Source organism: Thermobia domestica, chromosome 7, assembly GCF_964235325.1.
Source record: "Thermobia domestica chromosome 7, izTheDome1.hap1.1, whole genome shotgun sequence".
Taxonomy (NCBI): domain Eukaryota; kingdom Metazoa; phylum Arthropoda; class Insecta; order Zygentoma; family Lepismatidae; genus Thermobia; species Thermobia domestica.
The window spans coordinates 154,727,249-154,754,829 of record NC_137460.1 but is presented as its reverse complement, the minus strand read 5'-3'; the positions used below and the strand labels follow the sequence as shown (position 1 = coordinate 154,754,829).

General features: G+C 36.6%; 1 protein-coding gene across 1 annotated transcript; it reads left to right on the top strand.

Moving 5' to 3' along the window:
- Positions 1-210: 210 nt before the first annotated feature.
- Positions 211-27,581, top strand: LOC145688958 (acyl-coenzyme A thioesterase 13-like). The gene is made up of 3 exons (XM_081763119.1): positions 211-430; positions 17,559-17,740; positions 27,310-27,581. Exons 1-3 carry the CDS (start codon positions 341-343, stop codon positions 27,461-27,463), a joined length of 426 nt encoding a protein of 141 aa, XP_081619245.1. The 5' UTR covers positions 211-340; the 3' UTR covers positions 27,464-27,581.

Here is a 27,581-nt window from a genome sequence, read left to right as displayed (position 1 = left end):
CGACGCAAATATCAATATTTATTTTAAACAATTTTATATTTATTTTTGAAATGTCAACTTAGAATTGAAAATTCTTCAATGTCCGTATCATCTTGGTTACAGTAACTATTTATTAAATAAAATAATTTCTACGTATAACAAACCCAAAAATATAGTCGACTAAGCCCTGCGACTTGGAAATTTTAAAATCTGTATTGGCTTATAAAAGAAAGAGAAAAAGATAAAAGTCTACGTGTCATACTATGAAGTAATAGCAAATTAGTTTATTTTGTGTGGTAATCGTTATGAATTTCTGAAACCAACAATATATTATTAGATATACTAATACATCATAACCGCAATGACAAACAGTAAGAATATTCTTAGTTTAATAAGAAGTGTATGGAAGCAAACTGTTGAAGGGAAAGGTTTTGACAGAGTACTTGCAAAGGTAGTGTTTATATATTTATTGGAAAGGAGGAGGCAACAATCGATTTTACTAAGTACCTAACTTATTATAAATGAAATTACAGTGAATTTCTGAAAAGTTGAAACATATGAGTGTGCTGGAGATCCAACCCGACAATTGCTTACAGTATCGGACCGTTCACAATTTTTGGCTTAAGTTTAGAGTTACCCCTCAAGTTCCAAACGTACAAAAAAGCAATTAAAACATTAAATATTGTTAGGTAAGGTTAGTTCAGGGCATTTATTCCGAAGTTGGGCGTCCGCTTTCGCCACGTTTTTTCGCTGTTATCTCCTTTCCACACTTTCTGCAATTTGTTATTAGGTTAATTAATCCGTGCTCTTCACAAACTTTTAAAAGATTTTGCTCGTTATCAACGTATTGCTTCACAAATGTTAAATCTGTTAGTTCATTGCCCTTGCACATTCGCCATGTTGATAACATAAATGCTCGTTTCCTTCCCACAATGCAACTGTTCAGTTTCCTTGCGCCAAGTAATTCCCTCCGCTCGCCGTATAGTCCCATGTTTGTAACCGCTTATATATAACAACAGATTTTTCGAGACTCTTATATATTATCAAGGACACAAACGATCAAATTATCCATATCTTTCCTGTAAATTTTAAAAATTTTGCTGGAAACGGACGCCCAACTTTGGAATTTAACCCTAGTTTAGGATAGGTTAAGTTAGTTTAGTTTAGGTTTGGTTAGTTTAAGTTAGGTTAGGTTACCTGGTAAGACTTTAGTTAGACTAGGACAGTGACTGAAATCAGTTCTCACAGAATCTACATGTTTAATGTTTTAAATGCTTTTTTGTACGTTTGAAACTGGAGGGGTAACTCTAAACTTAAGCCCATGCGGAAGTTTTGGGTGATTCAGCCGCATTGTGGTCATATAGGATGGCGAATCGGTGCGTTGAATGTGATATTTCCACATTGAGTTTTACAGAATTATATAAGAATAATGAAGAGAATCTACAAAATTTGGCTTAAGTTTAGAGTCCCCCCCCCCAGTTTCAAATCTACTAAAACGTAGTCAAAACATTAAAAAATGTTAGGCTAGGTTAGATTAGTTTAGGTTAGGTTAGGTTACCAGGTAAGACTTTAGTTATACTAGAACAGTGACTGGAAGGTTCTCATAGAAGCTTTAAATATCACTTAAATTCAGTAATTCGTGATTCACATAAAAATTTAATAGATTCTGTTCATGATTCTTATACAAATATGTGAAACTCAATGAGGAAATACCAAATTTAACACACCGATACGTCATCTTTTACGACTATCATGCTGCTACCAAACTTAACGCACCGATACGCCATCCTTTACGACTATCATGCTGGTAAATCATCGAAACCTTCCGCGACTTGCAAATAGTTCCTACTCCTCATATCTTTTCTCGCATTAAACATAACTTTACTGCCAAACTTACACACCTAAATATGACATAAGGTCTCCAAATCATGATTTCATGCCGCATTTCTCCTGTAAATTTTCCTAATTTTTATAAAAATCGGAGAGGGAACTCTAAACTTAACCCTCTTCGACTTTCAAGGTAATAGATTTTTTTTAAATTTAATTAATAAATTGGTACTCCTTAAGAATGGTCCTTCATAAAAATAGGAATTTTACGATTAAAATAAGTGAATATATACTATGAAAGAGGATTGTTCATGTTATTCGTTTCCACTATCGGATTATTTCTGCACATTGTAGTAAACTAGTATTTTGATAAATGTAAAGCTACTAGTGTTGACAAGTCTTTACTTTAGGCAAGGCGGTGACAATAACCAATTCACCGCTTCCCACAGTTACAGTTGCAGTTCCCAAGAAGGAAAGACAGAAAACAAGATGTGTTGCGGTGTTCTAACTCGCCTCCACTCGCTGACGCTCGCTGGTCACTGCTATGTACTGACAGGAAATCACAGCCTTGCTAAAGTAAAGAGTTACCCTAGTGTTAATCAATTATAGGGTTAAAATAACGATTGCGATATCTGGCGTTTGTTGCAATATAGTCTTTTATGCTCATACCCTCAGTCGCTGATGTGTCTGGTCCTTATACACGCACCCCGCGCGGGATCTCCTGCCCTGACCCGGTTATATAGCATTCTTACCTTTAGTGGCCACCTAGCACAAGTTGGTTTGTGTTTCTTGCACAGTCGTTTTTACGGTATACGTTCGGACACGTATTTATAGTCGTAATGGGCAATCCTTGTGAAGTGAAGTGAATCTGCACCTCCCAATGCATCTTACATCCCAAGAAACAGTTTCTAAGACACTCGTGAATTTCAAGGTGAAATATCTGATGGTATAAATTAAAATTCTGTTAAACCTTCTTTGCCATATTGCATATAAGCTATAATAAAGTTCGCAAAATTTGATCATTTGACGGCCGCAACCGCTGTACGCCATCAGGCCATTTGTGTCATGAAGTAGACAAGAAGTACGAGGTAAGAGTGGAGATGAAACGCGGATTTTACACTTCGCCTAGATCGAAAGAATCGAAAAAATTGTGAAGCATGCTTATACTACATTAAGTGATATTTTTTCTTGCATTTGAAGGTGGTGCTCTGAGTTCGATTTAAAACCCTCAGCAAATGAGGGCTGTTTTCTTTTTAGACATTTACGTCAGTTTACGCATGAAAGAAACGATTCAGCATTAATTCGCGTCTGTATATCCAAATCCGCTTACCAGACGGGAACGTCTCGTTACAGCCATCGTTTCGTTCACCTAGCCCACACGCTATCGACTGTATATCATACTTTGAAATGTTTGATTGTGTAAAGCCGGCCACATAAATTCTTGAGCTACAAAGATCGTGAGTTATGCAACCCAACTAACGCCTGCTGCAAGATTAATTACGCCTGGTAGACCAGCTAGAACAGCAGAATGAAGTTGCCCCACCTGTTAAAAGAACAAATTGTAAAGAGTGTTCTTGTGTAGGAGGAGGGAAAACGCTGGCTGACGAAATGACAAAAGGCAGTCTTTGCATACTTTTACTTACAGTACACAGCACAATACCAGAAAAAATATACGGACATCAAGGGCGCCAATGAGAAGATAACAGTCGGGGGACTTAAATAATCTTATAATTAACTCAAATGGGGGATTATATAAACAAGTTAACTTACATCATATGACTATACGTACATGCGTATCAAATGCGTACGGATATGTAATGTATTAGGTATATGCGGTATATGTATTAGGTTACTTTTTAAGTAAACACAAAAACTTAAGCTGAATTTTGAAACTATTAACAGTAGTCCTACCTGCAAATCAATTAAGTATGGACGGATCGTTCAGGGAAAAACCCTGCCCCTATAGAAAATTTTGGGGCTCTAACAGAGCCGGAGCTCCTAGGTTCCGGCGCTACTGATTCATATAATGTTACTTCGAAAGAACTTGACGGATTTCATTATTAGTTAAATGACTTTTGAAAATGCTAAATATTGGTATGCAGTAATTTATTTGTAAATATTAAAAATGCAAAATTCGTATCCTTATGCAAAACTTATCCATACTAAGCATATTTTCCCTTGGGTTGCAAATATAACTGGGGGTTCCTGATTTGTATAAAATTTGTGAAATTTTACACATTGAGACACAAGGAGAAAAGAGGAGAATATAGTGTCAATAAACAACAATTTATAAATGCACGAAATTAACGGTTAATATCAAATATAGAACCATTAACAGAATTAACTCTGTAACTCGTTTTCTCCATTCATTTTACCCCTTTATTTCCAGGATTACATCATTACTGAATTTCTCCACTGGAGATTATCTTTCATTTAGTAACATAGAACTGGAGCTCAGCCTTGTAAATGAAACATTTTAAAAAGTATAAATGGCGAAGGTTAGAATCGAACGCGGATTGCCGGATTAGGAAACCACAACGCTAACCACTCGTCTAAAGCGTTACTTCTTCCGGCTCGCCTAAATAAAGAGCCTTTTCGGTTCGCTCAACACAGTAGCTTGTTAATAGCCAATTTGATGGACAAAATATAGGAATATGTAATTGAAAACTCAGAGGGCATTATATCACTGTATTCACTATATTATCATTACAGATTTTTAAAAACAAAATAAAAATCTCCTTTGTTTTGAATGAAATACGGCGCGTATATTGTACTCTTAAACAAATTAAAGGGGAATCAATTACTGCGTAGTAATCGTGGTTCACTGTTCAAGGCGCTAGACCAGTAATCTGAAGCTAATCGAATCGAATGGGATCCACGAACGACCAATACTTTTTTACTTTAGAATTTTTGGTGGCGATTGATCGTCGGTGACACACGTTTTGTTATCAGATATTTGAATACAAGGATGTTTCAATACTTGAATTATCATATCCTCAGGAATAATAATAGAAATAATAATGATTATTATTTCGTAGAAGATGAAAAGTTAGGAGCTTATTATCGATCAGGGTATAACAATACAACCAGAAATGTAAGATTTAGCAAGAATATTTCGGTGTTGTTTAGTGTTGCTCATGAGAAGAGGAATTTCTCATCTCGTTTCTAAAACAAAAGAAACAAAATTGAACGAGAATTAACATTTTATATTCAAAACGGAACAAAGCCAACTCAAATTATGGTCTCGCTTTAGGGATGGGAATCGAGACGAGACGAAAAGTATCGTAAACATTTCCCGTTTTATCTCGATTCTCGAAATAGTGTATGTCCATTCTTTAAGTAACAATTGCTATGTGGACAGAATCTTATACGATATTTTGTTATTTTGTATTTCGGAGTTCATTACATTTATTATGGTCTGTGTAGGTATTTTTGTAGCAAAGCTTTTATAATTATTTCTACATATCCTAAAAGTTAGATTATTATATGCCTTACTCTTCAGTAATATTCAGTTACTTTTATTACAATTATTTTTTTCAAACCGTACAGTAGAATCCTTCCTACACAGAACTTTAGTGGAACGCTTTCGTTTAACATTTGGTAGTTGCACAGGTGTGCCCTGGAGGTTCGGACACCCTCTCGAAATCCTGACTTATCTGTAAGTTTTGCCTAATGTTAGGACAGTTTTAAACATTTTAATACCATTATTAATAATAATAATAATCATAGTGAAGATTTAAGACCTCAATATTAAGTCGTATTACAATTTAAGTAAGCATACTGAAGTTAATAAGAAAAGAAAATGAAAGGATAAGAGATACTTTCAAAGGATTAGTGTCCGAAAGGAAACGAGGGGGGAGAAAGAAGGTGTCAGCTCCTGGACAATATTAATATCGAAACTTAGGATGCCTAAACATAAACTAAGTAGGATTTGTCTTCATCACGATACATAGTGACAAGCTTTCTTTGGATAAAAGACTTTGGATTATGTATGCCTTATAACAAAATATTTTAACAAAATATACATATGAATATAAAAAGGAACAGTTCCTTTTTAAAAATTTTGGTTGAACGGATATATGAAACGTGTTGGAAATGGCGAACGAAAATAGTATTACTATTTCTAGCCGCAGGACTAACAGTGGAAGACGTTCGAAATAATTGCTAGGAAACAATATCGTTTCAGACACTTTTATTACTCATACTAGGTCCTAAGCGTGATCCTTATGTATGCATGAATTGTTTGCTAAAGACGTTACGTTTTCACACAGTACGAATCAAGGTTGTAGACAGACATGTGACGTCATATTGCTAGTATTTCCCCTGTGAAGAAAGCCGTCTCCACTCTCACTTGTAAGACCGAAAGGAATTGAGTATTATTCATTTTATTACACATCAAAAGTATGAATATTGTAGTTTATAAAATATATACCCTACTTACCGTTGCGAAAATTCAACCCGGGACCCCTGAATTACGAAACGAATACTCACGGCATTACGTTAAGACTGCTCTGTTAAGTAAGTCAAAAAGCACTCATGTTAGTAGCAAATTTTACACGTTTACGATTACGTAACACACTGATTTTGGTCATAAATAAAATACCATAGTCGAGGGACTTGAAATTTAAATTCGAAAGCAAAAATAGACATACAAACACGCAAAGGCATGAAGGAGAAAGTGGTTTTAAGAGTAATTCGAACCTTTAACTGGAACCTCGTGCCTCAGACCACTTTTATTTCTAATTCACCGAAAAATCACCGTAACTTGTCTCTATTATAATTAGTAATACTCGCTTTACAGTTATTTGCAGTAACCTTGAACGACAGCGACATAAACACAGATACATCGAGGACATATACAATTTCAAAGGATCTCACACCGCTAATTGAACATGGGACCGCGAGCACTGATCTATCTGACTCAGTGATGGAGTGGGTAAATGTAAACTTGACCCACCACCAATCGTGAACCTGTACCTACCATGGACCACCAGCTATCGTGACCTACGATACACAATAAAACAGCACTCACTTCGACCCACCACCCACCATGACCCGATTGGACCCACCATTTATCATTACCCGCTTCGACCGTTTGTACTACGACCTACCCCCATCATTACCCGTTTTTTTTTCAGGAAAATGTGTGTTTCATATTTCCTCATTTAAGGTTTACAATATCTATACAAATTTTCGTTCGCTTCGGTCCACTTTTTGATTTTCGGGCGTCAAATTTCAAAATTTCGCGTTTGAGCTTTTGTCCCCTAAAACCGTTCTTTCGCAGAAAATAAAGGATTCGTTTATTTTTTGCGTAATGCTCTTACACAAAGTTTAGTTGCAACACTTCATGTCTTTAGGCTCTTCTGACATACTGTTATTAGCACTTTTGAAATTTTGTGATTTTTGCGTTTAATGTCCCACGAATTATGCCTATTAGGTTAAGGGTGACCATGATTAAAGCAAATGAATTCTGATGAACGAATTAGTGGAAGGAGAAAGTGTGAGGGAATTGGAGTGTCCCGAGAAAACCCACGAGCACGATGTTGTCCACTTCAATCTTACTTGCCTTGGCAACGAACCAAATATCCCACCCTCAGATCAGAATTAAAGTGGGTCGGTGGGTCAGTGGGTAAAGTCGATCCAGTTTTCTGAGTGGATCCGTGGGTCGAGGATCAACAGCATGTACCCACTGCAAACCACCATCCATCATGACCCACTGCGATCAACCGACCCACTCTGACCTACCGATCCACTTTAATGACTGCATTATAGACAATATTTTCCGAATACTATTTTTTCATCCTCGACCCTAGCCACAGGAACTAAAAAACACTTCTCATTGGTAGCAGTTTGCAACTGTCCAAACTTTCTGCTGTATTGTGTATGAGAGTAATAGAAGAAAATGGTCACTTTATTAGAATTAAAGAAGAAAATTGAAGAAGCAGCTGAGATTAAATTAAAATCATGCAGTCAAGCTGGAACAAAACGAGCTCTGTTGATATTCTGACCCGTTCTTACTACTACTACTACTACTACTTATACTATGGATTCGTGTAGAGAAACTCTACTATAATAATTGCTACTATAATATAATACTATAATATAAACTATATTATAATAATATCTACGTGTTACTACAATAATTCCTGAAGATTATGTTTATTATATGGAGTGCTTACGGCACAAGGCAATCAAGCAATAAAGTTATGAGAAAAATAGATATAAAATTTGTAATGTACGCTTAATTACACGGAAATTTTACGTTTGGACTGTACGTTGGCCTTCTTACCTTGATTTGGGACTTTCAAATTTCATGCCTTTTTCCACTGAAAAGTATCAATAATTTAACAAGAAAATAATTATACCATGATAATTTAATTGAAATTCATCGAAATTTGGCCCATGACAAACACTTTACCATTTTATACCGTAAAGTTCAGATCCACCGTTATTGTAACAGATCGGTGCTTGAGCGAGTGACCGTAAAAATTCAAACTCCGATAGTTAGAATCTCACAACCTGGTTTCTTTATTACAGGTGTAAACACTTTAGTCAGTAGAGAGGAGGCTATGGATCATGCGTCACAGTTGATAGCGATGTGTTTTGATAGGTGGTGGGTCGGAGCGGGTCATGATGGGTGGTGAGTCAGAGTTGGTCATAGTGGGTGGTGGGTCCGAGTGGGCCGTGTTTGGTGGCGGAATGGAGTGGGTCATGGCGGGTCACGGTTGGTAATGGGTCATGGTGGGTCGTAGGTCACGATGGGTGGTACGTCAAATTTTCATTGACCCACCCCATCACTGATTCAAATAGTTCATCGTGATACCGTGTTCAATTCCCGGTGGGAGATCCTTTGGAATTGTATGTCCTCGATGTATCTGTGTTCATGTCCCTGTCTTTCAAGGTTACTATAAATAACTGTGAAAGAAGTATTACTAAGTATAATAGGGGCAAGGACACTTACGGAGATACTATCGATGAATTAGAAAAGAAAATGGTTTGAGGCACCAGGTTCCAGTTAAGGATTCGAATTGCTCTCAAAACCAGTTTCTCCTTTATGTCCTTAAGTGTTTGTATGCCTATTTTCGGTTCCTAATTTAAATTTGAAGTCTCTCGACTATAGTATTTTATAATGACCTAAATCTGTGTGTTTCATCCTTATCGTAAACGTGTACAATTTGCTACTAACATGAGTGTTTTTTGACTCTTTCTTAACAGAGCAGTCTTAACGTAATGCCGTGAGTATTCGTTTCGTAATTCAGGGGTCCCGGGTTGAATTTTCGCAACGGTAAGTAGGGTATATATTTTATAAACTACAATATTCATACTTTTGATGTGTAATAAAATGAATAATACTCAATTCCTTTCGGTCTTACAAGTGAGAGTGGAGACGGCTTTCTTCACAGGGGAAATACTAGCAATATGACGTCACATGTCTGTCTACAACCTTGATTCGTACTGTGTGAAAACGTAACGTCTTTAGCAAACAATTCATGCATACATAAGGATCACGCTTAGGACCTAGTATGAGTAATAAAAGTGTCTGAAACGATATTGTTTCCTAGCAATTATTTCGAACGTCTTCCACTGTTAGTCCTGCGGCTAGAAATAGTAATACTATTTTCGTTCGCCATTTCCAACACGTTTCATATATCCGTTCAACCAAAATTTTTAAAAAGGAACTATTCTTTTTTATATTCATATGTATATTTTGTTAAAATATTTTGTTATAAGGCATACATAATCCAAAGTCTTTTATCCAAAGAAAGCTTGTCACTATGTATCGTGATGAAGACAAATCCTACTTAGTTTATGTTTAGGCATCCTAAGTTTCGATATTAATATTGTCCAGGAGCTGACACCTTCTTTCTCCCCCCTCGTTTCCTTTCGGACACTAATCCTTTGAAAGTATCTCTTATCCTTTCATTTTCTTTTCTTATTAACTTCAGTATGCTTACTTAAATTGTAATAGGACGTAATATTGAGGTCTTAAATCTTCAGTAATAATAATAATAATAATAATAATAATAATAATAATAATAATAATAATAATAATAATAATAATGGTATTAAAATTTTTAAAGTTGTCCTAACATTAGGGAAAACTTACAGATAAGTCAGGATTTCGGGAGGGTGTCTGGACCGGCAGGGCACACATCTGCAACCACCAAAATTTTAAAAGAAAGCGTTCCACTAAAGTTTCGTGTAGGAAGGATTCTACTGTACGGTTTGAGGAAAATAGCTGTAATAAAAATAACTGAATATCACTGAAGAGTAAGGCATATAATAATCTAACTTTTAGGATATGTAGAAATAATTATAAAAGCTTTGCTACAAAAATTACCTACACAGACCATAATAAATGTAATGAACTCCGAAATACAAAATAACAAATTACCGTATAAGATTCAGTCCACATAGCAATTTTTACTTGAAGAATGGGCATACATTATTTCGAAAATCGAGATAAAACGAGAAATGTTTACAATACTTTTCGTCTCGTCTCGATTCCCATTTCCAAAGCAAGACCATAATTTGAGTTAGCTTTCTCCCGTCTTGAATATAAAATGTTAATTCTCGTCTCAATTTGTCTGTTTTGTTTCAGGAACGAGATGAGAAATTCCTCTTCTTGTGGGCAATATTTCTGATTGCGATGTTATGACCTGAGCGATTAATAAACTCCTAATTTAAAATCTTCTATGAGATAATACTAATTATTAGTTTATTATTAATATTATTATTACTATTATTATTCCTGAAGATTTCAAGTATTGAAACATCCGAGTATTCAAATATCTGAATAATAAAACGTATGTAATCGCCGATTATTCGCCAGTAAAAATTCTAAAGTAAAAAAGTACTGGTCGTTAGTGGATTCGATTCGATTCGCAGTAATTGTTTCGTCTTTAATTTGTTTACGAGTATAATATACGCGCCGTATTTCATTCAAAATAAAGGAGTTTTGTATTTTATTTTTTTTAAAAATCTGTAATATTTATAATTTAGTGAATACAGAAACATAATGCCCTCCGAGTCCCCAATTACATATTCCTGTGTTTTGCCAATCAATTTGATTATTAACAAGCTACTGTGTGTACAGAAAAGGCTCTTTATTTAGGCGAACCGGAAGAAGTAACGCTTTAGACGAGTGGTAGCCGGTGGGTGTAGCCGAGCGGTCTGAGGCGTTAGGCTGATGATCGTGAGGTGAAGCCCATTGGGGGTTCGAGTCCCTCTGAAGTGCAAGCGTGGAATTTGAACTGTCCTTGATGTTTCTGTGTTCGTGTCGTGTCTTGAAGTCCTGAGAAGTGGTTAAAATAGTCAGGAAGTTGTTTTTTTTTTTAAAAAAGTGGTTAGCGTTGTGGTTTCCTAATCCGGCAATCCACGTTCGATTCTACCCTTCGCCATTTATACTTTTTAAAATGTTTCATTTACAAGGCTGAGCTCCAGTTTGATGTTACTAAATGAAAGATAATCTCCAGCGGAGAAATTCAGTAATGATGTAATTCTGAAAATAAAGGAAGAAAAATGAATGGAGAAAACAGTTACAGAGTTAATTCTGTTAATGGTTCTATATTTGATATTAACCGTTAATTTCGTGCATTTATAAATTGTTGTTTATTGATACTATATTCTCCTCTTTTCTTCTTGTGTCTCACTGTGTAAATTTTCACAAATTTTATACAAATCAGGAACCCTCAGTTATATTTGCAACCTAAGGGAAAATACGCTTAGTATGGATAAGTTCTCCAACTTGTTTTAGTGTTATCGAATTTTGCATCTTTAATATTTACAAATAAATTACTGCATACTAATATTTAGCATTGTCATTTAACGAATAATGAAATCGGACAAGATCTTCTTTCGAAGTAACATTACGTATCAATCAGTAGCGCCGGAACCTAGGAGCTCCGGTTCTGTTAGTAGCCCAAAATTTTCATTAGGGACTATTTTCTTCCCCAGAATGATCTATCCATACTTAATAGATTTGCAGGTAGAACTACTGTTAATAGTTTCAAAACTCAGTGCAAGTCTTTGTGTTTACTTAAAAAGTAACCTAATAAGTTACATATACCGCATAATCTATCCGTGCGTATTTGATATGCATATATGTATAGTCATCTGAAGGAAGTTAAGTTGTTTATATAATCCCTCATTTGAGTTAATTATAAGATTATTTAAGTCCCCCAACTGTTATTTTCTCATCGGCGCCCTTGGTGTCCTTGTATTATTTTTCTGGTACTGTGCTGTGTGCTGTGAGTAAAAAGTATGCAAAGACTGCCTTTTGTCATTTAGTCAGCCAACGTTTTGCCTCACTCCTGTACAATAACACTCTTTACAATTTGTTCTTTTAACAGGTGGGGGCAACTTCATTCTGCTGTTCTAACTGGTCTTACAGGCGTAATTAATCTTGGAGCTGGCGTTAGTTGGATTGCCTAACTCACGAACTTTGTACTTTAAGAATTTATGTGGCTCACTGTACAGTCTTACTCAGGGTGCAAAATACCGGGGGCGATGAGGGGGATTTTCCCCCTCAAGCACATTTTGTTCCCCCCAAAGAAATCAATTGAAGTATCCCTACCGGGGATGTTCGCTTTCCCCCCAAACTATGTTTATTATAATGCCAAATTTCACTAATTTTTATCATTCTTGTAAGTTTAAGTTGCTAACTGTATTTCGAAATGAGCGATGTAAACTATTCAGTTTTGGTTATTTCTAATTTCCCCACTATTTTCATTGTTCTTCAGTTGAACTATATTTCCCATGCTGTAAGCGTCGGTGGACCACTGATGGGCAAATAGCGACCTCTCGCCAAAAATTGGTGAGCAGCAGTGACTATCCGTGGTGGCAACACTTCCGTGTTGAAAATTATACCACCAGCGGTCCACCAGTGACAGAGATGCGACGAAAGGCTAATGAACCACAAAATTACTCTCCCAAAATATGTTAAATCGTTTATATGTGTGATTTGTTTACATTAAGGTGAGTCTAAAAAACACTCAAAAAATTACTAAAAAAAAGAAGGACCCCGTAGTGGGCGAGAACCACCAAACTTACGATTACTAGGCCCATATTCTTCCGACATCGCCACGGAGGAGATGAAGGAAACCTCGCTTGTAGAGGGATAAATCGTTGAGGTCTTTTTAATTTGGTCAATCAAGGTGCTTCTTTACCCATGTATATTCGACGATAATCTTTTGGAGTCAGACAAAATGCTTTCGCCATGTAATTTTATAACAAAATGACAGGCGTCTATTTAATTTATTTCATAGTTCTCCCATATTCACTTTCTAATGATTGGCGACAGTTGCCAGCTAAATTCATATAATTATATGCATTCATCTCAAAATCTTTCACTTTATGATGTAGAGGCAGGGGTTACTCTTGATCCCCGGAGCTCACTTTAGGAACAATTCATCAGGAAAAAATAATATACTGAGTAATAATAACCGCATGCACATTAGTGACGATAGTTCGTGTTGGTCCCTTCGCGATTCTCCGCGTCGAATCGAAGGAATGCGGACCAAAATGAAGTCCTCGCTGCTACGCAGTGGTAAGTTCAATACCCCGACTCCAGATATCTGATTCGACTCGACGAAACCCTGCCACCAGCGGCAATCCTTCGACGCGTCGCTATATCGACGTTCGACGTTTACCGGCAAGTGGGCTACTAGGTGTTGGCTACGTTTACAGCATGGGGTTATTATGACTACAGTTGCTACTTGCAACCGTATCCTCGTACCCTTCAGTTCATCGTCGTTCATGAATTTGAATGTATTAATTGCACATAACAGACACCTATGGACTTATAAATACTTTTAGCGTTTGGTCAAGAAAAACTTGGCGAAGATCGGATATGTCCTATTCAACCTCTACATTTGTATCGATTCTCATCTTCTTTTAATTTCTGTTATATTTCATTTTCCAGTGTATTCTTTGGTAGCGCATGATCCTCATTCCCTAGTTTGCGTCTACGCGACTCAAAAGTTGTATTTAATTTGTGGTAATTGGCACAGTAGTTATAATTGCTATCTGCATATTTTGCGTTGCGATACACAAATTTTACGGGCAGCCCTATATCCCAATCATTTAATTCAGACACATCGAAGTCATATGTCTGTGCCAGTTTTTTCTTTATTTAAATAATTAGGGCACATTCTGATCCATATCTCCACATACTTTACATACAGCAAAGCAAGCAAAAAATTAATATATATATATTAGGGTGGTCCTCAATTACATGGCGAAATTTTTTTCCGAATTTCTGTACTCCCAACCCCTAAATTGGTTCCATGTCGGACCCAATTTATCCGTGAAAAAAATGGGCTCAATCGAAGAATATTAACCCACCTCCAAGCGACCTAAAGTTTGAATGCATATTCAATATGTTATTATATAGGAAAAGTCTGAAATAATCCCTTCTTACTTTAAAGCGGCTGAAGGGAAAGGGATACAGGAATTGGAAGTAATCCACATCTGACCCTGAGAAATAGCATGATGGCGGCCATTTTGAAGTCCGCAATTTTGTATTCGGACCCAAAATTTTAAATGGAAATGATGTTTTGTGACATCATTTTTGGGCAAATTTTCATTATAAAAACATATCTTCCTTTATTTTCAACTTATCTCTGGGCATTTAATTCTTTTTAGCTTTGAAATAATAGTTTATTATCTTTCAATTTTTTTTCTTTATAGGTTACTGAAATATTAATAAACTATTACATGCATGTAACAAGGAAATAATTATATATGTTGTTATATAATTACATCCCGTCGAAATACTCACCAGCTTATATTGAAAGTACTTATATGAAATGAAATTACTTAATACCGTTTAAAATGATAATAGAAGAAAGCTGAAGGCTGTGGATAACTAGCCAAATTCTACTGTATTATTAAGCAAATTTTTGTAGCATCTGGATACTTTCTGTGTTCACTGACTATCTGCAATATGTATTGTTTCTCTTTTTCGTCCTTTGTTAAAATGTTCCCGTATTCTTGTATCAGTTTCACACCTTTCTCTGCAACATCATTCACCACCACAATGTTTTTCAATATATTCAACCTACATTGAAAGTTCACATCTTCTTTCCAAGTAGATGGGCATGTGCATTTCTTTCTTTACTTTATGGTTTAATTTAAATAAGGGAAACTATTCAACAATCTTATAAATCTGCAACCCGTACAGAGATATAAACTCACAGACTATTAGTTTTGTTACTCTGGAGCTTTTATTTTCCATAGTTGATAATTATTACATGTACAGAGATAAGTGGAAAATAAAGGCAGACGTCTGTTTGTCGTCAAAAGCTACCTCAAAATGATATATCATACGAGGTCACTTATATTTAAAATTTTGCACCCGAATCCAAGATGGTGGACGTAAAGATGTGCCTCATCTCGGTCACTACTCAGTATCAGGTATGGATCTACTTCTACAACCTCTATCCAAGATATGATTCCTTTCCCCCAGCCATTTTTAAGTTACAAGAGTTTATTACAAACTTTTGCCATATACTATACATTATAAATGCATTCAGATGTTTAGGTCGCTTGGGGGTCGGTTAAATATTCTTCGATTGAGCTCATTTTTTTCACAGATTAATTTGGTCCGACATGGAACCAATTTAGGGGTTGGGAGCAAAGAAATTCAGAAATCGAAAATTAAGGACCACCCTAAATATTCCCGTTTGTATGGGCGCCCTTTTAGTAGACTTGTCCACCGCCCTCATTAGTATCCCAGCACGACCCTGCTTATCTATAACGACACTACAACGCTATTTGCCTCAAAATACTTCTAAACCAGACCTACTCTTGGATACGAATGAAGACGAACTGGAGCGTGTAATATAAAGTTAATTCGAGAACCATTTTTGTGCATGGTAAAGTAACAAGGCCAAGACGATTTTAATTTTGCATCATCAAGTGAGTGAAACCCAAATTCTGTACGCAAATTTGAAATCAAAGGTGTTGCATTACAAAGTACACGATTTCTGCAAAAGCCAGTGTATTCACGGTGAGCACCATCAGCTAATATGTGATCTAATACAAATGCTAAAATTGTAGACAGTAATAACATTCACCTGTGGTGTGTTTTAAAAACTTTTATTTGGACGAAGACTTATTTAAGGATAATATATATTTGTACCTCGTAAAAAGTGAACATAAATCAAGAATTATAATGCAATGTGTTTCACAAGTAATAATATGGATAATCTCCTCTCTTTTTTTTAAACACTCATACACAAAAATGAAAGCAATAAGCATAGTAGCGGGTTGAACTTGATACTTTGTGACGTCATCGGTTCGTGGCCAATAAGAGTGTTACTTCAGCCATGTATTGTATGAATCTTTTGGGATCGGCGAAAATGCCCTCTGCACTGTCGTAGTCACAACACCCTCACCAAAGACCTGACATATTTTCCGCCCCGCTGTAGCGGCGTTTGATCCCAGTTTGAACTTGTGTAGCATATGCGCCCTTATTACGCTCTGTGGAGGTCATATGTTCACTCTGTCCTTACGCAAGTTCGTGGTGTAACTAACCTGCTACAACCAGGTAGTATGTTGGATATACCCACACCAACAACTGACCTTCGCCTTATCTCCATTCCTATTCAAATGACTTAATGAGGGCCAATTGAACACAGGCCTCCACAAAAAGCGACAGAAGTTTTTCAATCTGCCATTAATGGCAGAACATTGTATTATTATTATTATTATTATTTACTATTTCTTGATGTTTTGCTACTTTGTATGAACATTTATTGGTATTTCAAGCTGTTAATTGATCACTAGTGTATAAGCCAACAGCTGCACTTCCTCTTCAAGAGGTGCATCTTTATGATACACACAATACGGTACTCAAAAACTCACCAAATTTAGTTGTAATTCTCAATTCGAAGAAAGCTTCTTGCATTAAGAGGCCTCATTTCATGTGTGTCAACGCAACGCAAAATTTCTATTTTAGTAAGCGAGGATCGGTATAGTACTTAAAGTTGCTTGTTCCAGTTTTTCCGTTCTTGAGGTTCGTTAATGTTGCGAAGACTCGTACAGAATGAGGCCCGAGGAGATAGCTGAAGAATCCAATTTATAATAGGCTTCGCAGATTAAAAGAAGTTAAGGACATAATTTATATTTGTATGTTAAAACCGTTCTTCGTTGTGCTGAACTTTGTCATCATCTTTACTTAAGAATTTAGAAACACAAATTGATCTGATATTCCTCAGTGATTGATCGATATCAACGATGTTAAGTTCAAATTACTGAAAAAGTAGTTTTAGGAAAACTTTAACTATTAATTGATGAGACTACCACTGTCTCTTTCAAAACAAAAAAAAAAGAAAAAAAGAAAGAAAGAAAGAAAGAAAAGAAAAAGAAATTCAAGAATGTTATAAAATAGATGATCTGCCCATACGTTTCCTTATCCTATGAACTCAGTGAAACCAAAAAACAACCGAGCTTCCTATGAGCATCCACGTCTGATTGGCTACTCTCGTTTCCGCCATCATTGTTGACTCGAAATATTGCGATCTCAGTGGCGCGGAGCGGGCAGTGAGAGTGGCGAAACTGTGACGTATGGCTTCCCGATTTTGTTGTATGGGACATCCTCTATTTCATTACATCCTTGTTTTATTTGGTATATACATATTATGTTTGCGGAGGATGTTTATTTTACTTTGGAGGTGCTTGGATTTGTTCCGTTATAATTGTCTGGTAGGATACTCTGGATGTAATTTTAATATATTTCTTCATTGCAGGTGAATGTTGTGGATGCAAGCAGAGGCAAGTGCGTGGCGGAACTTACGGTAGAAAAGGAGCACATCAATCAGTATGGAACACTTCATAGTAGCTTCTGTACAACACTAGTTGATCTTGTCACGACAATGGCCTTAGTTACACAGAGGCAGAAGTTTGGTAGTACTGTATCGTTAACAATGATGCAAGTATTATTGTCGTCTTGTCATATCTATACAGCAAAAACTGATTAGGTTAAAACAACTCAATTTTAATACAGGCCGTGGTTCCACTATGAACACCACTTTAGTTTATCATTTCAGCACCAATGGTCCAGTGATGTGTTACCGATTTCCATACAGAGACGGTGTTGAACGATGTGAAAATAAAACCACAACGATGTTACACAACTAAGTAAATGAACGAAGGAATTGGAAATCTGAACAGCGCCATGGTGATATTTCTGTATATACCATGTGTTGTGAGTAACACCCTAACTAGCATAGTGAAGCCGGGGCATTGAGGCACTATTAACTATTTTATTTGCAAGTGCTCAGTGAAACGTTTCATTTTCTAAAAACAGTGACTTGGCAAAGGTATCAAAATCCTGTGTATCAGAAAGATACACCTATACTATAATTTCAAGCGTGCACTTTTTAAAGAGGGAACGCTCTCTTTTAGGAACGAGCTTTGACGGGAGCTTAGGGAAGAGTTATGGTGGGTTGGGCTAAGTACTTTTAAATTTTATTAGCAAAAATATTCATAAATAATTTCTTAAATGGAAACTTTAAGATCGTCTTTATTGGATGAGATTTATAAAGACAAAAGTAAAAAGTAATCATGCAGCGGAATGTAAACAAAGAATACTAATAATCTTAGCAGAGTAAGAGATTTATTATTTACAAGTATAGCAATGGTGGGAATGATGTGGCGAAGTGCAATATACAAGACAACACGTGGATATTATTTAGACAAATGAGCTTATATTCAGACTAGTGCTACTCTAGGTATTAATAAAAATGAATTGATCCCAGGTTAGTAAACAAAGGTAATCACTGTGTTGGAAAAGATGGGTGAATGAGAGGAAAATATTTATGAATAATGTAATCTGTGATGACGAGTTAAGTGTGGACTAATGGTGGTAAAGTGTAGTAGTATAATGAAAAGAGGAGCGAAATAATGGATAATAATAACGGTGAGCTATAGGATGAAGTAATAAAAGACGATTGTATCATGAAGTAAAAGATACTGAGTTTCGAAGCGTCTGGCGATGTATATTAGCTGCGGTATTTCAATGTTGCATTGTGAAGTCGGAAAGGCAATTTGAAAATAAAGATCCTGTGTATGCCTAAGTAGCTTAATACGGAACGCGTACCGTTCGAGAATTAAAATAGAACTAGGTGTTATTGTAGAACTTAAAGCTATCGAAGCAGTAAATACGTAAGTGAGGACAGGTCGTAAAATCGACTTTGTAGATGTTTAGGATGGTGCGTGCTTTAAGGCCCCAGGTGGTACCAGTTAATCGTTTCAAGAGATTGATTCTATCATAAGCTTAAGCAGTAATAGTTTGTAGGTGTTGTATCCAAGCAAGATAGCGGCCATATGTAATTCTCAGATATGTAGCGGTATTAAAGTTTAATATACACATGATCAACGTACAGAGAGAGGTATGGATTTCTGTGGTCTTTGAAAGTTCGTCTGTGTGATAAGAAAACGACGGCCTGGGTGTTTGCTGCATTGATAGTAAGGCTTCAGGGAGTACGCGAGATGTGAAAGATATCAATAGCAGTCTGAAGGATAGTGTTGATCTGCTGAATAGTTGTTCCAAGTGCTAGAAGGACCATGTCGTCCACATATTGGAAGTGATGTACATTTTTGGCAGTCATGCTATATCAGCTACGTACAGAAGATATAGTAAAAGAGATAAAGCCGAGCCTTGCGGCACTCCAGAGAATAGAGAGACGATATGTGATAAACTGCCTTAAACTGGGATATAGGGGATACGACTTGTAACAAAATTGTAAATGTAGAAGATGGGGAGCTGAAATTTAAGAAAATTTTATATGAACCCATGGTGCCAGACTTTGTCGAGTGCTTTCTCCAAAAGAGATAATACTAAGCAAGAACGATGAGCTGAATTGTAATGTTGAGTAATGAATGTTGTGAGTAGAAGTAACTCATCACTGATAGGAAAGAGTGGCCTAAAACCTGCTTTGTGTGACTGGTAGTAACTGTGATCGGAGATGAAAAGATGTAATCGTTTAACCAGAATACGCTCCAATATCTTAGCTGAAAGTGGAACTAAATTGTATAAGCCTATTAGATGTAACATTCTGCGGAGCTTAAAATCTTATTTGTTCCAAGCTAAAGGATAGAAGCGGGTGCGCAATAAATATTCGCAAAAAGAAGCGACAACGAGATAGGACATTCCTTAAAAGGTCGATACGCTAAGATATCTAGGCCAGGTGCAGTATTTCGTTTATTATGAAGAACTTGAGAGATTTCGTGAACGGTGGTGGGAGCGAAAACAACAGTATTAATAGGTACAATATAAGTATCATTCAGTTGAAGTTGCGGTGATGAAGTGTTAAGCCTGTCTACAGCGTGAGGTACATTGTCAGATGCCAAAGTCAAAATTCCTGCAAAGGCATTTGCTTTATCACTATCGGTAGAAACAAGCGTGTCGCCCAATAAAATGAAGTGAGTTGTAGTAGGGAATTTCCTACACAATGAATTGAAGCTGGTCCAGAATTTAGTAGGATGGGCTGTTTCAGAAAGACTGTTGCATGTCTTGAACCAGCAGCGAAGTCCATATGTTTTGATGTAGTTGTGAACTGTACGTTGAAGTTGTTTGTGATATTGGAATGCTTTTGCTTTATGATTGAAGATGTAGTGTCGATAGAGCTGCCGTGAACGTTTGATCATAGTGAGATATTATGGTGAAAGCTTAGCCTGATATGGAAAGTATTGTGTGTTTGGAATATACAAGTTGGTGGCTTTCTGAATTGCAGAAATAATGCTACCTACAGTCTGATATAAATTGTCGCCTGTGGTGAATTCAACAAAAGCATTAGTGAGGTGTGAAATATGTGTACGATATTGATTCTATTTAGCTCTTATCATAGCTCAAGCTCATTTGTAATCATAAAGATTAATGGGTGGTAACGAAGTATGGTTTATAAAGAATAGGGATGGACACGAGCGAGTTCGAGAGGGTTTTCATTAAAACCAGACTCGACTCGAAACAGACATTTTTGAGCTTGACTCGAGAACTCGGCTCGAAAAATTTCCTTCAGCTCGACTCGAATTTCGAATCGAGTCGAGCCAAATCGAACTAAATTCTGTGTGTAGTTTCAAGTACTTACTTCAAGTATCCTATATAGACAATATAATTATTATCAATGATACTACAATACAACAATATATTATTATTATTATTATTATTATTATTATTATTATTATTATTATTATTATTATTTTATTATAACAATTCCGTGTACAAACATGAAAGTTACGCGGTTTGTATCTGAATACTAAAAACTAGTTGACTGCTGACCTCGGTAGTCGTGAAGTCTAGGAGTCGTTCACGAGGTACTTGGTTTGAGTTCCGGAGGAGCAAGTATCCGGCTCGAGCCAAAAGTTGTTAAAAGTTATAGGGTGCCGGCCAAACATGTTCAAAACTGCTTGGCCCGAGTTTAGGATTGTCAACGGCAAGAGCGGCTCGGCTCACAGCCCATTCACTATTAAGCTGAGCCAACAGCTCACCCAACTTAGCCGGCTCGAATCGAAACAACCGAGTTGATGGCTTACCCCAACTGAGCCGGCTCGAGCTGTTCGCTCAGTTGAACCGGGCTTCTGCTTGGGCTTAAAACTTCGAACGTGCAGGTCTCAGCCTTGGTGGTAAGACAACAGTATATACTTATATTGGTGCTCCCGATATTTGAGGCCGTCTCGTTATAAAAATCCGTTGCCATGTTGTTAATCGAGACGAGACTAGATACGAGCAGTGTCACATCTCGTGAGCAACACTAAAAATATTCCATCCTACTGCTTACATTTCCCATACCTTTCGCTTTCCAGTCTAATCAGGCAATGATTTCAAAACGTGTTAAAACGTGCTAAACGAGCGAGTCATTTATAAAACTTGACTTGACTCGAAACTCGGCCTTAAAACAGTGACTCGGCTTGGAACTCAACTCGAGAATATTACCTTTGACTCGACTCGAATTCGCTTCGATTGTCGAGTCGAGTCGAGTTTTAGCTCTCATCCCTAATAAAGAGCCCATCCCTAATAAAGAAGCTAGATGGGGTATGATCATTGCCCAGCTGATCAAGGATTTCTAGAGTACAATGTGAAACAATATTTGTGGAAGTGATGACTATGCCAGGCTTGGTGTTTCAGATGGGCCGTTTAGCTTGTGGAAGATCAAGAATGACTCCACTAGTGCGTGTCGTTATAAAGTTAAGAAAGTTCATCTCGTCATCATCGGCACAGTCACGCATATTAAAACCAGCCATAATGTATCTATTGAAAATTCTAAATATATATATATATATATATATATATATATATATATATATATATATATATATATATATATATATATATATATATATATATATATCCATTCATATCCATATATACGAGAACCATTGCAAAAGTCATGGCAATTATTTTTTTCTCGAAAATGGTAACGAAAAAAAAATTCTGAAATGTGTAAATGGAAGGTGGTTCATATGTAAACATTACATGTAGGGAGATGGATGAACACACAAACCACCATAAAGATATAGCACGATAAAAATTTTGTCGTTCCAAAAGTGTTTCTGTCAATTGTAACTGTAGACAATAGTACATTACAAACTACGTGCATTCCATGGCATCAGGAGTCTCCCCAAGAATCCACAAGATGGTAGGAATTCTAAGATGTCACAAATAGGTGTTCCTGCCCTGTAGTATTGTGCACTGCTGCAATTGTCAGTAAAACATGTTTGAAACGATATTTTTTTTCTAGTGCTATATCTTTATAGTGGTGCGTGTCTTCATCCATCTCCCTACATGTTATGTTTACATATTACCTACCTTCCATTTACATATTTCAGAATTTTTTATTCGTTACCATTTTCGAGAAAAAATAGTTGCCATGACTTTTGCAATGGCCCTCGTATATATATAAAGTAGCGGATCCAGAAAATGCAGAAAATGATCAAGGGAGGGGCTAAACCATTGTTTGCCGCTTTATACAGTGTAAAGCAGGATAAAGGCCCATTTTATCCAGTGTATACCTGAGCGTCAAGGGGGGCTATAGCCCCTATAGCCCCTTTGGATCCACGCCTATATATATATATAGAGAGAGGGTGTTCATTTATTAAGTAGCCAAAATCCACTAGTGAAATCCTTACACCTAAACAATAAAAAAGTCCATATCAACCTAGGGCGAAAAACACATTGTTTCAAAGTTACGGGATGCCGAAATCGAGAAAATTGTAACTGGGTCTGCCTATCTCAAAAACTGAGAGATATCAACGGCGGTTAAAAACATATTAGAGAAACTAGTACGCTGTCTATCTAAATAACAATGTTTCAGAGTTGAGACGTATCGGCACAACGAATTTTATAGAGGGAACTTTGGTATAGGTTCCGCTCTTCGTCCCCTCTCTTTAAAACATATGCGCTCGTAAATCCAACTCTTTAAACATGGTTATTTAGATAGACAGTGTATTAATTCCCCTAATTTATTGTTTAGATATGAGGATTTCATCAGTGAATTTTGGCTACATAATAAATGAACATCCTGAATATATAGTAATGTCTTTTGCTAGAGAGAATCATAATCCGGGATTTAACCCCTCACCATATTTTTTTTTTATAAAACTACAAAACTTCTTTGTAAAGTACAAGGAAAATAATTCAGTGTTTATCCTTATCTCAAGCAAAGGTACAGGAAAGAAACACTTTGCACGGGAACTCCTTAACTCATGACAGCCTTCAGGGCGTCCGTAGCCAGGGACGTACGCAGGAGGTGGGTCCTGGTGATCCGAACATGTCGAAATGCCTCTCGACTTTTGTGTAAATTTAGCCTAATTTTAGGTCAATTTTTTTATGAATTTTAATATAAAATACCCTCATATTGAGTTTGGATCCCTCCCGAAATAATTCCTGCGTACGCTACTGTCCGTAGTGACTATAGGATATGGCATTATTGATAACCTCCTAAGCTCGTGGCAGCCCCTAGAGGTTTTATGTTATAGTTTGGAATCCCATTAGCTTATGACAGCCTCCAGGGATTTAGGTAAGGTGATACTCCTTCATCCAGGGCGACCCAAGGAACAGGTGTTGTGGTCAACTGATAATTTGCACGTCTCCCGGTCCTCTTCTGTAGATGACTCCTAGATGGTTCGTCCCTCCTCGGGTTCCGTGATAACCCTCGCTTTCTTTAAAGTTGTCTGTGTTATCATCTTCTTCACTTTGAATGTGTCCTCTTTGCTTAATGTACTATTATCTGCGGAATGTTTTGAGCCTGGTAAATAATGTATGTCGAAATTGTAGTCTGCCAGAAACAATTTATAACGGGTGTATTTGCCAACTTTGTCTCGCTGTGTGTTCAAAGTCGAGAGGCATTTCGCGTCTATATAAATGATGAATTTTCTATTCAGAAGAAAACACCAAAATTTGCTTAATGTATATATTAGTGCAAATAGTTCTTTTTGCCTTATACTAGCTTTTTGGCCAGATTTAGTAAGTCTAGGCTACAGTATGCTACTATATCTTGATTAGATTTTGAATCATAATAAGCCAATATTTCTCCAGCTTGGATCTTCCTGGCATCACTTTATACGCCAGGAATCGTCGAAGTGAAAAAGAGAAGGGGCCCTGAAGAATGTTATTCTTTAGTTTTTCAAAAAGAATATCGTGCTCTTTAGTCCATTAACAGTTTGGATAAAGAGATGCCAATTGTTGGAATGGTTCTATTTTTATTGTAAGGCCCTAAATACAGGGTTTTCATAAAGTGTGGACGGATTTAATTCGCTTATAATTTACATAAAAATGCTCATATTGAAATCAAATAAAGTGCAAACGGTAGCGGAAGGATTAAATTTTTACCTATAATCTGCACCAGCTCAGTTCATTCACCGCCACACCTCCAACTGGGCGCCACTAGGAATCGACTTCTGTGGGCTGTTAATGATGCTTTCCCTTACCCTGCTCACTGTTGCAGGCGATGTTGGCGGCCTCCCACTTCGAGGACGGTCTAGGACGCTTCCTGTCTCCAAGAACTTAGCATGCCACTTTCGGATTGCACTCTGAGTCGGTGCCGGCTTTTTGAACTCTTTGGTGAACTTTCGACACACCATAATTGGTGATTTTAGCTCTGCGTACCACAGAACACATTGCGCTTTCTCTTTCACCGACGCCATCTTTGATACGGTAACAGTGTTGCCAACTAAAAATTTAATCCTTCCGCTACCGTTTGCACTTTATTTGATTTCATTATGAGCATTTTTATGAAAATTATAAGCAAATTAAATCCGTCCAGACTTTATGAAAACCCTGTATACGTCCTCAAGAAAGAACACAGGTCAATGAAACTCTTTAAAATTCTCTTTGTAGTAGGATTTTAGTCTCGAATTTTCTTCGCTATTTTAGGTGAAATTTTAATTGAATCGCCAGAAAAAATACCCAAGACCATTTATCTGTTCGCAATACAAATGCGTCTTCTTAGGAGCAACACGAAAGTCATTTTTCGCAGCTTCTGAAATAAGAGTTCGAGATCTGCTAGTTGCTGTTGAAAATTATAACTCCCTAACACAATGTCATCAGCGAAAGAAGTTATTCTGTCTAGTATTCCCTCCAAAATCATTCTCGTAGCTACTCAAGGCTTGGGCACTCGTAAGATGCCCCATCTCGCACCTCAGAAATTCGTACGATTTCCTGATGTGGTTGGCCTCAAAGGTCATGTACCTACGGCTCTTAGGGTGAATCGTGATGTAGAAATAGCTCGCAGAAAGATCTAAAGTTGTTATAAAAGTTTTGCCTTTAAGAGAGTTTAAAACGTCTTCTATAGATTGGAATGGTACGGAGAGCTACTTAGTGTGTAATTATTGCACTTTTGGAGATTAAGAACAATGCGAAAGTGTTTTTTCCTGGCTTCTTTACAATAATCAGTGACGAACTAAAGCTATTACCGTCTGTGGGTCTTATGATCATAGCATTAATAAGTTCTTGTATTTGTTTATCCACTTGCTCTCGGATATGGATAGGAATGGATGGTGATCGATCGTAAAATGCAGTAGCTTTCGAAATCCTTATTTTATGAATATAGCCCCTAAAGTGATGTATATGATTTGTAGCATATGTGAAAACGTTCCTACATTTGTATAACAAATCTTAAATTGTCTGTTTTTGAAACGTATCCAAATACAGATTAATATCAAAGAAGGTCTTCTTTTTTTAAAAAAAAATCTCTGTGTATTTTAAACGTTCATAAATTTCTTCTTCTGTTGTGAAGTGTTGCGTATTTTTAATGGAGAACGGCCCTTCCGTAGCGTTAAAAGAGAATGCGTGCCCTTCCCCAAGAGCCGTCTTTGCCGTGTTCTAGTTTAAAGTGATAAAGTAGCTGTTAGGATCTGTAACCAAAATAGTCATATTATTTGTATCAATATTCTGGTCAATGGCTCGTAACATACATTTCTCGAGCCATTTGGGAAGTAACGAAATAAAGAAAGATTCTTTATCATCAATTTTTTCGATGCAACAGGAATGAATGTATGAGACAGAGAAGGAAGTGTGATATTTTTAGTAAGGAAAACACAGCTGCTGAGATTTCATGATAACATACGTCGCGTGCAATAGATAGGATTAACTATGAGATGAGGGTTCTGGCCATATAATGTATGTAATGCCTGTTTAGTGCACTTAATTTTGTCTGTACGTCTTCTACAGTATCAAACTACCATGTTTCATAGTAGGAAAAAAAGATAAAAGTTCATAGCATGAGCGCTTTGAGTATCCACCATAAATTACCAGGCCTGTTATGCGAAATAAAGTGAAAGAGGGCCATATTATGCGTTGCTAATCATCGCCGCGTCATTCTGCATGTTATTGGCATCATTTTCATCATACTAAAGAGTGGTTGACGGCAATCAGTAGTTTGAAAATTGCAACATAACAGCGAATGTTCAATTCTACAACACTAGTAGGACTGTGATTGTCATAATAGGCTTTTTCAGAGCTGATTGAGTTCCACAGTCAGTTTTTTTTTTTTTTTTTTTTTTGCTTGCTCTACAATTTTTGCTCAGAATCCTTTTCAATGCTAGGTGATACCTGTCACTAAGGCTTCTCTTTCATCCACTGTTACACTTCGCCGATATTGTTTTGCCGTGAGTTCTATATGCTGTCACCACCTTAGACACTAGGTATAGACATATAATATACGGTCACCTTAGACATACTTGTGTCAAACACCCTTTGTTAGAAACTCAGAGAGCTGCTCTATTTTTCATCACCACTGTCTGCCCTCCTCAACATACGTCCCCATGCTGACGTGCTGTAGTCGATCGTCTAACACACCACTAACAACAGTTAAGCTCTGTATACCCATCTTCAGTGTTACGACCTCTCACATCTTAGGGGCTTTAAACAATAGGTATTTCCACTATTTTCATAACCATCTCTAGCCTATATAGCAGCAGAGAAGACAATATATACAAAGTAATGATTAGTGAGTTTTATAAGTGTTTACCTGCAATCAATTCAAGTTTTATCTTTTTCAGGTATTTTAAGCCCGTTCGAGAGGGCGAGTCAATTGTGGTGGATGCCAAAATAATGAGAGTAGGAAAATCTATAGCTTACCTTGCAGCAGATATAAAAATTAAGAATACCGAAGAGATTATCACCCATGGAACACATATTAAATATCTTAGGTAAAATGTAGTTGTCGCGAAGTCAAAAATAAAAAATAATATTTTACATATATTTATTTATGTACAGTATTTGATGTATAATAATAATAAAAAACATTATATTCTTAATAATACTAATAATA